General features: G+C 38.8%; 1 protein-coding gene across 1 annotated transcript; it reads left to right on the forward strand.

Annotated features, from left to right (window-relative positions):
• The first annotated feature begins 1,115 nt into the window (after positions 1 to 1,115).
• LOC103700892 (RING/U-box superfamily protein) lies at positions 1,116 to 8,941 on the forward strand. The gene is made up of 3 exons (XM_039130563.2): positions 1,116 to 1,421; positions 7,709 to 7,749; positions 7,820 to 8,941. Exon 3 carries the CDS (start codon positions 7,943 to 7,945, stop codon positions 8,765 to 8,767), a length of 825 nt encoding a protein of 274 aa, XP_038986491.2. The 5' UTR covers positions 1,116 to 1,421; positions 7,709 to 7,749; positions 7,820 to 7,942; the 3' UTR covers positions 8,768 to 8,941.
• Positions 8,942 to 12,094: the final 3,153 nt, after the last annotated feature.

Raw genomic sequence — 12,094 nt, forward strand, 5'->3', positions numbered from 1 at the left:
CGCCGGCGAGGTTTTTTGGGCGGAAGGGTTACGGGTGTTTTGGAGGGGAAGAGCGGGGTGGGGGGGGGGGAGGGGGTTTGGGGGGTGTAGAGAGCAATTTAGGTGAGGGGGTGGGGAGGGTGGGGGGTAATTTAGGTATTTTTAATTTTTTAGGGGTGTCCTTAGCAAATGGGGGGGTGTAGAGAGTATTTAATTTTTTTTTAATTTTTGGGGGGTGTCCTGAGCAATAGGGGGGGTGTATATAGAACCACCCCTTTTCATCCTGCTTTGACCCCCTGAAGCACCCAACCCACCTTTCTCCTCCCTCTCTCTCTCTCTCTCTCTCTCTCTCTCTCTCCCCCTCTTCCCCCCACTCCTACCCCCACCCCCACCCTCATGAAATAAAAAATTAGGGTTTATATGCTCCCCTAGTTTGGGCCCTTGCTTCCTTGCTCTTCGTTTCCTTTGCCCTCTATTCGACTGCGCGGCTCCCTCGCTTCCTGATTACTCTTCACCGCCGACACCTCCGCAATCTCTCTCCCTCTCTCTCTCGTTTCTTTCTATTTTCTGGTGGTTTCCCTCTTCGCATGCAAGTACCTCGATTCTAGGGATATCGGCGGCGTCTTTCTCTTAGGAAATGGTCCACAAATCCACTCTTTTCTTGACTACAGTGTCGAATACTTGGGGCCTCTAGCGATGCCTTTGTAGTGAGGTATTTGGTTTCGGTTCGTGTGCTACACTTGAAAGAAATCAATCTTTTCGCTTCTTCTTTTTTTTTGCATGATTGTTGCTATATTTATGTGCTGCTAGGGTTTCGATGATATTCTCACTTCCTTATCCGTGCTTCATAATTTTAGTTGTTTATCTATAATTCTATTTTCTATTCTAGGGCTGAAGATTTTGACATTTTGTCGCCCAATTTGCTGGAGAAATTGAGCTCCTATTTAATGTGGTTGGGAAATATTTACTGTTGACGGAGGCCATTTTGGGGCCAGAGGTGGGCTCTAAAGTGGGACAAAAACACTCCTTTGGGGTCCTGTAAGGCGTAGCTAAGACGGGGTCTCTTTGTTGCGTGGCCGCAAGGCCACACGGGTCTAGCACGGTGAGTAGGGAGTGGTCTGTGGGCAGGAATGAGCCCTTCTGGCGGACAAACTCGAGCTTCTCGCCGCCCCTGTCGAGGAGATGGGACTATTGGTTTCACTCCGAAGGATTGCAATATGGGTCTCAAGGCGGTAGTGGAGCCGCTGTATATTATGGATCATCTCTCTCTTCAAACAGTAAAGGAAGCCGGAGCTGGGGGAGGGGTGACCCTCTTGCTGACCATCACTATTCTACTTCTGATGGAGCCATTTCATATTTAAGCAGCCCTTCTGATAGCTTTCAAAACCAGCAGTTGACACCCCCACACGTGCAGGGGGTCAATTTTGAAGAATTTATTAGAGGTATTGTGAAACTATGCCCTCATTACTGAGTAGTTATTTTTGTAGTACATTTTGGTAAAAAAATTTCCGCTTTTCCCTGAAATTGTTTTCATCTTTTTTTTTTCCTTTCTGTTTACTTGTTTATATATTTTTTCTTGATGCTTAATTAGGCCATAATGTTGGAAGCCTGCTTTGCTATTGGCTGACATTTTGCTTTTATGCTAATGAGTGAACGCAATCTGGTTCAAGTTTGAGTTTTAATGTTTGTTTAGCAAACTAAATGGTGGAAACGATAATTTTCCCAGCCTGAAGTTTCCAGAAATGACAGTAAATTGATGCATAGAGTGGCCCTCTTGACGGTCATAATCTTTTCACGTTTATCTGATTGTAAGCCACATAATCAATCATGTAGGTTTTCCTTCTTCCATGGTGTCTGTTTCTTGCCTGCATTCTGATGACCAGCAATTCAATATGATTTTACATAGGATTGATGAAACGTTGGGACTTGATTATAGAAGTTCTAGCTTCGATGGATCATTCTTTGATCCTTAATTCCCCATAATAGCTAGATGTGGCTATAGGTCAGGGCTAAGGTTAACCAATCAACGCAAATTGTTTAAACTATGAACCGATACTTATAATTTCTATTTTTGATTTATTTGGAGTAGTGTTGTCAGAAACAACCCTTTAGGTCCTTAATTCCCCATAAAAGAAAAAGGGAATCAACTCTTTAACCTTGTTTTCTGTAACCCATTTGGGTTGGATGTTAACCATTTAATTCATCTCCTGTTAATTAATATGAATTGGGTTTAGTATGAAACAGGAATTTCTGAAAATTGCTTCAATTGTTGAATTGGATGGTTCAGTCATTTGAACTGGTTGAATCATTCTTATTCATTGGTTTAGATGGATTATATATTACTTACTGGAAAAGGGGTAAAAAGAAAGTTTAGGTTAAAAGAAAAATGTTTAATCTTATAGGCCCAACCCTTTTTTCTGAATCCCATGCTATGGCACTCGGAGGTCTCTTCGGCTTCAGCTGACTACAATAATGAGGACTGAAGGTAGTCGGATGGTGCTTTGCTCTTGGACTTGGACAAAGTTAGGGGGCTAGGGAGGTTGATGTAGTTGGCTGAAGGAGGTGGGGTTAAGCCATCAGGAGGGGAGGTGGGTTGAGGTGGCAGTGGTTGTGAGGGATTGAAGTGGTGGGCCAGTGAGGAGTGGAGGTAGGTGGTGGGTCTATAGAGGGGCTGAGATGCAGCCAAAGGGTGTTGAGTTGAGATGACGGGTTGGAGGGCCATTGAGGTGGCAATTCCAAAGTGCTGAAGGGGCAACAGGGTGGATTGGAGATTAGGTAGAGGATTTAGAGATTTATCATCAGACTAGGAGAGGCCTCTAGTAATTAAAAGAGGGAGAGATGTATATATAGTGAGGAAGCCTGGGTGATGTTGAATCAAGGTTTGATCAATGATTGAGCCTTAAAATAGTTTGTTCCAGGTCTGTGGTTAAAATCACTGCTTTATCCATTTTGATTGCCCATTTAGCTATTTAAACACCATTTACTGTTTAAGATGGTTAAATGTCAATAGGTGGCCTCACCATCTTGACCACTCTAACCTTTAGCGCAAGTCTATATTGGATGTGTTTTCTTAACAAAAGGATGTTACTTCTTGAAGGCTAACATTTGATTAGTTAGGAAATTGTATCAAAGGAAGAGAGCCATCTAGCAATTGAAGGTATAAAGGCCCATTCAATGGAAGCGGTTCACAAGGCATCTATTTCTTTCACACTGCTTGCGGTAATAAATTGAACATTGAAGGTCCAATATGTTATTAGAATTGTATGTGTAGATGCGCCATCATATTTGATGGCTATTGGGATTACCTATTCGTTTGATCCCATTTGCTTTTGAGATACACACCAAAAGGGTTTGGTTAAAAATGCATGTCACTGTGCATCCTATGTCCAATGTATATGATATGCGTGGCTAGTGGAAGCACGTTTGTCCCCTTGACCTGGCCTCATGTGAAGACCCAACTATGAGTCAATATACCAATTTTTACATGTAAGGGTATATTTATTTAATGGTTGTGATGTGTAATATAAAAAGGATATGGAGCCACACTTTTTGTAGCAATGTGGGTACCAATACCTAGCCCTCATAGTTGACTAAATGAAAATATCCTGCATCTTTTGTTACAATGAAATCATTTGGAAGACTTAGAAACTTGTACAAGGTATTGATTAACCTGATTGCTTATACAACTAGTGGTAATTTAGGACTTCAAGCCCAAAATTTTGTGAAAAGATGGAAGGAAAGTAAAGTGAGGACTTTTGAGTCTTTTTTTGTTCCCTAACTCGAATTGGCCAATAGATAATAGTTGTTCCAGAATTATACATTTGAGATATTAATTTAGCTCAAGAAGGGAACACTTGGTTGCATACAGGTGCATGATTTTACAACCAACATTGAACTTTCAAATCAAATAACTTTTATAACGTGTTAACTTCATTCTTATCAGGAAACAACTTAAGAGCATGATTCAATGAGAGTTAATAACATCAGCTTATCAATAAAATAACAAGGTACTTGAGTCATTCTTATGACTATTTTGTATCCTTTATCAATATAAAAGGACATGTCTACCAAAAATACAGACATGTCTTACATGTCTTCTACCCTTGGAGTAAACTAGTACTTGAAGATCATAGTGATGATATTATTGTTTAGTATCGATTCTTATCTCTAGTTAAGCTTTTCATTGTGGCTCCATGATGGCCAGCATATATCTATTTGAGGAGGTGTTGGCATGGGGAACTTATGTATGCCAGGCTACCTTGTTTATTAAAGAGTATTGAATTATATTGCATTGTATCAAACTGCGCCGGTTTAATACAATTTTGCTTGGCTTCGTACCAGTCTAAAATATTCAAAACACTTGATTTTTGTTTTCATTATTTAATTGTCTTAGGCTGCATTTGGAAGTGGAATAAGAGGGAGTAAAAGTCATCTATCGAGTTGCAGCCAAACACTCATTGAAGTACCTGTGTTGACCACTTTTCAGAATGGTAAAATGGGTATTTTTAAAAAGTTGGTACACAACTTTTTGCCTTCTAAACCCATATACCCCACTTAACCTAGGAATAAACCACTCCACCATGTAGGGTGAAGTAATTTATTGTGGAGTCAAGATGAGTTGTAGTAAGTTAATCCATTTACTCCGGGTTAACTTATTCCGCTTTCAAACACAGGATGGGCATTTTTTTTGGATATGCACATCTTGTGTCTCATTAGGTGGAGAATTAAAAAGAAGCAACTTTATTTAGATGAATATCATTTAAGTAAATGTTCCATTCACTTAAAATATTGCATGTAAACAAGCCATTTGAGTTTAATAGAATTGAATTTAAACTCTATCAAAATAAAGTCAATGTTCCAGCTCAGAAGCAGATTCTAGATTTTTGGGGTTTGGTAAAATACTTAAAATAACATCTTTCTAAATGCTTTTCTCAAATTCTTAAAATCTCATAAACTTTATTATTCAAGCATTGCGAACAAGGTATGTCGTACTGGCCCGAACTGGACGGTATAAGGCGTACCGTACTGCATCGGTTCGCACCCATACCTGGTATGGGTACGTGTCGGTACATCAAAAAAATTTCGTACCGTACCATACCAATACTATGCTAGTGTGGCACCGGTATAAGGTCCGGTACCGAGACAACGAACCTTGATTGCCAAGAAGTACAGATTCGATAAGAAAAGACATTTTTTCCACAAAAAAATACCTAATATGATGCACAATTACAACAAGGTGTTTTAATACACACATATGCCTTAATTCTTTTCAATTCTTAGTCTCCCCAAAAAATGTTTCTATAATTTTGTAGATGACTATTTTTATTAGGGATTGTCATCATCACATCATCTTAAAGGACTTGTATGCATCCAAACAAGCATTTCATGTATTTTTATATGTACCAAATTCTATGAAAGCCAGATGTGAGCCCACCTAATCATTAAGCATGTTATATCTGTTGATCAACTTATCATATATTTGTCTTTGAGTGCTCATGAATGATCTCGTCAAGCAATATCTTGGTAGGACTAATACATTGTGTGCTAACTTGTGTAACTTGGACAATTTGACTTCATGATTGCTGAGGTGCTGAATCTTAAAGACACTTTGTGTCACGCCCCAAATCCGGAGCATAACATGGCTGTGCTACCGTAGGGTATTGCCCACAATAACACAAAGCTCACAATAAAAGAATTCTTTATAAAAAAATATAGAATAATAAATTTAGTCCAATTTCATTTGCTAATTAAAGTGAAGTGGGTACAAGCATCTAAATCCAACTTTTGAATATTCAAGATTACATAACCCAAATTTTATAGTCATAGCTACATTTATTGATAGCTTGCATCTATGCTTCGAGCTTTATTTTTGAATCCTTCATTCATTTATTCTTCTTCGCTCTTAGCAACCTTAATTATCTGAAAAAAATATAAAGAGACAAATGAGATTTGCGGCTCAGTAAGTAACCATGCACCACCTTACTGGATTAAGCATAAATTTCTTTACATGATTCAATGCATCATTTGAAAAGTAAGTTTATATTGTAAAATAAAATATTTCATAATCATAAGTACAAACTGTGTCATAGCAAACCAATCATTTATGCACAAATCATGCAAATTCGTAAAGCTGAAAGTGCAATTTAAAATATTCATAATTGTCAAATGTTTGCCATTTATCCATACTTTTATTTAAAACAGTGCTCATAGATTTTTCGCGCTATGGTCACTATAACTCGTGACGGCCATTTTCATAATCGACTAGATATTATAGTTTGTATTCGTTACTAACTTTAACTCGTTGGCAGAGGGCCGTTTTCGTTGGATGCTAACTTCAGGGTGTCGATTGGTCTCCATTTCTATAGACGGTCATAGCAATCTGAGAGCTCATAAAATATTTCATATTTTTTTAAAATATATTTTCTTAAATTATACATAATTAAAATAATAAATAGCTTTACAGAGTTCGTGATCCATAAATAATCTTTAATAATAAAACTATCATGAAATTATTTCCATAAATCCACTATTTTCATAAAACTTCATAAATCATAATTAGACCCTATATATATCACCTTCATAGGGAAATACACTTTTTCATAATTTTGGAAATCATTCATCCATGAGACAATGCTATAAAAATATGAATAATAAAAGCAATCATATACTTGATCCCATTGCAAGCCAATCATATCAATATAGTTTATTTTTTTATAGTCGATATAAATTAAATTGACCAATAATTCAAAAATTATTAAGGTTTGTGCCTGGGCACTTACCTCTTTTCGTCCAAAGATCACTAGGTTCAGTTGGACAAATCCGCTGTACCTATCAAAACTGTTTAAGAAGAATAAATTACTTGTTATTTTCTATTTAAAATCTAAATATAAATTAAAAAGTTCTAAGTAACCCGAAATGGACTTGAGCAGGCTTCAAGTCCTAACTGAGTAGTAAATCGGTCTAGAATCTGCAAATCAAGTAGAGAGAGAAATGTTGAACTAAGGATGGGACCTCTCTTACTGGGGTTTTGGTCTTTTAGAGAGAGAAATAGGGAGATTAGAGAGAGAAGAGAGAAGCTATCTTATTTGCATTGCACTATGTTTCAGTCATAATGCCATTGAGTTTGTAGTCAATGGCCAAGTCCTCGTGGTGTATTTGTAATTCTTGCAACTTAAAGCCAAACATCTCTAAAGCACAGCATATGAGCGTGCGTGGTGATTTATATTGCTGTTGGTTGACAGTTTTCCGATGTCAGATTGCATTCATTAGCTCTTTATTAGCATCTTACATGTACGTGGGTTCCTTGACACACTTGTTAGATCTTTGGTAGTTTTAAGTCCACAATATTTTGGCTGTAACTCTGTTTCTAGGTTTGTCGTGACATTAGCTTTTAGAGTATATTTAATTGACCCATCACCCATCTTTTTACGATGATATCACCTTGTAGGCCACCTTTCATGAATATCTGTCGGTAAAAAGTTATTTGGTCCACATCCCAAGGTTCAACAAAATATGTTGTGAGACTGTATATTTATTGTTTTAAAATGTATGAATTATGATTAACTTGTAGCTGCTTTGTAGAGATCTCACCCTCACCTAACTTGCTATGTTTTCTGCACATTGGAACATCCAAATTTGAGTATTTGTGCATTTTACATTTATGATATAATAGACCTGTTTTTCTTTGTGTTCCTTGTGTTGACTGAAAGTTGTTTTGCTATTTTACCAGAATCAGCACCAGAGCATCCGGCATTCTCACGGTTTGTGGAGGTACCTGACTGTAGGTTAGAATATTTTCCCCACCAGATGCCTCAATGTGATATTTTTTTTGCTTGTGTAGGGAACTTCAGGACCACCATATAGTGCTGGTTCTACTTCCTCTCGTTCAGATGGCAGTGAATATGAGTCTACATCTAGAAGTCATGCTTCTGCACACCGCAACTTCTCAAGCCGCCGTTCTTTCATGTCAAAGCCCATTCACCCTGTCTCTTTCCCAGACAATACACTTGGTTGTGAAGAAGGCCATGATTCTGCTTCTACCACACACTCCAACAACAGTCATCATTCCGATTTTAGGTCCATACGAGCACTCGCAGAGCTTCAGTCTCCTGGTTTCTTCGAAAATGTGGGCAACCCTCAAAAAGAATCGGCGCAATGGAGTAGTGCTGGCAGCTCGGACTTTACTGATGTTTCTGAACCATTGGAACCTGATCCTTTGGATCCTTCATGCAACAATACATATGAAGGTGCCAAATGTGGACTCTGTGAGAGGTTACTATCACAGAGGTCACCATGGGGTTCCCGCCGTATTGTTCGTAGTGGAGATATGCCAATAGCTGGTGTTCTGTCATGTTGGCATGTCTATCATGCTGAATGCCTAGAGCGTGCTACCCCTAAGATGCAAAAACATGACCCACCTTGCCCGCTGTGTGAGAAGTCAGAGGAGAACGCTTCAGAGCAGTGGGTACACTGCAGGTTAAAAAATGGGCTCCCAAGGTTAATGTCACTTGGGGAGGAAGGACCTTCGTCAAGAGCTTGGAGCTGTGTGAAGGCAGGAGATTGTGTAGAAGGGGCTCTCCATGCCCCAAAACGGGGTAGCATGATGTTATTGAGCCGGAGCCGCCTCAAGCGGAATCTGTCATTGAAGGGAAATTTGGCCAATGAGCGAGCTGAGAACTCGAAGAAGAGCGGGTTTTGTTCGCCGCAGATGCTCCATGGACATGTATTTGGGGATCAAGGTGCAGTTGGGTGCTCGACAGTGGCATCTGGTCCGGCATTAAAAAGGTGATGAGGCCTCTCTAGGTAAGAACTCAAATATGATTTCACTAGAGTCCTAATGTAATTTTGGTTCTGGTTGTGTCCTATTGGGAGTTGTTAGTTGATGAAATGGGATTGTGTACGAAGTAAATTATTGTTGGGATGATGGATGGTGTCAATCAGGGAATCCATGCTTGCTTCCACATACTGAATTTGTTGCTAATGCTGTGAAACTTGCAATCCATTACTTGAGACCATGTCCTCACGAGCATGTTGCCTGCTTGCATGGATTCATACATGCATTTATGTCTTTCAATTTCAGAATGTCAATACTTGCGCATATTTATGGGTTTTTTTTTTTTGTTTTTTGCATCCCTTTGTTCTTGTATTCTTTATAGTAAATCTAGATAACAGGGAATTCCTCAGTTGTCATTCTGTTAGTGCGTATTGAATATTGGATCAAAGCTTTATGCATTGCTGACATGAATTACCAAGATAATCTGGCCTTTATGCCTGTTTAACTTTTAGCAATTGCAGTATTTTATAGGTGCAACTGTATGTTTTGTAATATACTAGAAAGTGCCTCGCAGTTGTTAAGCAGGCTTCACAGCTGTTGCTTCTGTAATCAAGGCTAACATGATATGCTAGCTTTAAGAAATTAAAGCAGTGCCATCTAAACCACCATCATGTTACCTTCACCTGGGTCCCTGTACATTTTCCTTGCATCAATATGTTCTGCTGGAGTGACTGGGGCAACAACTGCATGTCTTTTATAAGGATTGCTTGATGTTAAATTTTTTACGTTTGTCTTCTAAGGGGTTTCACCTGGGATGAGCTACACAATCTTCAGCTTTTTATGATCAGGCCATGTGAAGAGAGGGGCCCCCACCCAGTTACATTCCATCTGGAGCTGCCCCATAGCTCACAGGAAACAACTACAGCACCCTATATATGTTTCCATCCCTTGGCTACCACTAGCAAAGAACTTTCATGACATCTAGGTCTTTAAAATTCGATCTCGTGCTATTGAAAGCTGGCCTCAACTGCCTCATCCACTGCGGATTTCATTGTGGACCAATGCCTTGATTTCATTGTTGCCACAAAAAAACACCATGCACGACTGGGAGGCTTTTGGAACCTCGCTAAGGTCAATAGTTTCTGGGTGCATACCGATGTGGCCCTGTCGACAATGCAGTAATTGAGAGACTGTTTAGGGTGTCGTATTAACTAAAATCACTTTTAGTTGTCTCATTCTCTGTCGTTGGACTGTGTTTCGTTCCTTAAAATAATATCATATATATAGCTAGATGCAATTAATTAGTTGGGGATATCTGCTGCTGCTAACAGCTGCTAATCTTTTGCATTTATGGCATGTTGATCTTGAATTGGCAAATCATGATCCCACCGGCATACTGAGCTTCTATCGTGTGATATGTATGCTGCTTGCATTTTCTGATCTTCTTCTCACTGGGCATGACTGGCTGCTCTCCGGACTAAACATGAAATTTGATGCATTTAATCGTTGCTAGTTTCAAAAGCAATGTGTTGAACAAAATGATGGTAATATCTTGTGAAGCATTTCATTTTAGGTGATGGATGACAGACATGCCCTGCACTTCTTCTTTGAATGCATGGAACTCTCCAATCTTTTCGCTCAATAATTTGCTGTACTCGATCAATGCTTGTGAGTGTTCTCGTCATCGGTCGTGCTTGTCGGTTAATGCATGCGAGTTTGTTTAATTGAGAACGAAAGAAAAATGAGGCCCAAAATCCATTATCATGTGGATGAGTCTTTTTTCCATTGCATCTTGTCATGGTGTAGGCTAGCAATTGGTGCATGTGGATCCTACTCTTGCTTTTTTAGGTATAATATCTCATAAGAAAAGAGAATTGGAGTTTCATTTTGAAGATCAGAAAACAGGGTTTTGGTATGCAAAGCGATTGTCATATCCTCCGTCCTTCCAAACTTTCAAATCGGAAATGCCCATACAAGCTGATCCTTCTGCTGATTGATTTGAAGAGCATTAGTGCAGATTCCTTTTAGTTTGGCATTCCCTCAATATGCTTGAATGTCTAAAATCGATGGCATAAAGAAAAGTTCACCTTTCATTTAGTTTTGTCGGAGCCCCTCATCTCCTCGGACACTATGGAAAGTTGAATCTATCTTCAAGTAAATAATTGCTAGTTCCTTAGTTATTTGATTACTAGAACTTTTGAAGATTCGCGGGGCTCTTCAATTTTAGGCTTGGAAAGAAATGCATTTTTGCTGTCAAGGCCGTCATTATTTGAGTCCATGATCCTGGTTTATAGAAAAAAAATATTAGAGAGCAACGAAATAATATCTTGTGGGAATTCGATCAATACCATGCACATGCAACACTAGGTTTGATAGATATGTGAAAGAAATTCAAGAAAATAACATGGGAGTTGGAGGTCAGGCCTCAGGTTTCATAAGTTTTGACTAGAATTTCTATGAACTTTTGATGAACATGTTACAATTGAATCAACGATTTATTTGCATTTGATATGTTCAGATTTTAGTGTCTCATATTACCTAGCATGTGATAGTTCATCAAATGGCAGCTCAATTTTTACTTTTGAAAAGGGGTGGGGAGGGAAGTAACACATTTGAAAAGGAGCCTAGGGCAGTAAGAGACAATTATTCCCTTTGTCTCCTAATTACATGGATCAAAATGGCATTTCTAGTGGAAGCTTGTAAAGCTTTTGATGAGGCTGAATTCAAATGTAACCCCCACTCAATTTCACCTAACCAAATGGTCTTGAAGGAGTCAAGTGTTGATTCTTCCTGTCGAGGTTGTGTGAAGAGACACCAATCAAAATAACCCAAACAACATTCACTAGTTTGGCTTAATGCTTCTTCACTAGTCTAATCTCATATGCCCCCATTACTTGTGAGAAATCATTCAAGTGCATCCTTTAAAACACCGAGAATGTGTTGAATTAACCCCACCAATCATGCCACTAGAGGGCAAAGTGCCTCTAGGAAAAGTTCATTTCGAGCATGAAGAGAGATGCCTCATAGCACTGAAGGGCAAAAATTTTCTGGGCTCCAGAGGGCTGTAGTGGTGTTTCTTAATTTAAAACAATGCTGCAACAAGCTTGCACAACATGTAGACCTTTTTTTTTTTTGCACATCTGGCTTTCTGACCTTTTCCATTCTTGTGGTATTTGAATGGTATTTCACCTTCATTTTCCTCATGAGCATAATAATATTCCTCAACCACACTGACATTAAACTACACCATGCAAAGTTAGGTAATAATAACAATCTTAAACTGATACAAAAGTTTTCTTTTTTTTTTGATGAAAACAGGAAGGATGTCCCACCCGGCTTTTA

The sequence above is a fragment of the Phoenix dactylifera genome, chromosome 12 (assembly GCF_051530095.1).
Source record: "Phoenix dactylifera cultivar Ajwa chromosome 12, Ajwa_hap1_PhDact_Kaust_v1.1, whole genome shotgun sequence".
Lineage (NCBI taxonomy): Eukaryota > Viridiplantae > Streptophyta > Magnoliopsida > Arecales > Arecaceae > Phoenix > Phoenix dactylifera.

Coding starts and splice junctions, on each gene's coding strand:
- LOC103700892 (XM_039130563.2), top strand. CDS start 7,943: ATGTCAAAGCCCATTCACCCTGTCTCTTTCCCAGACAATACACTTGGT.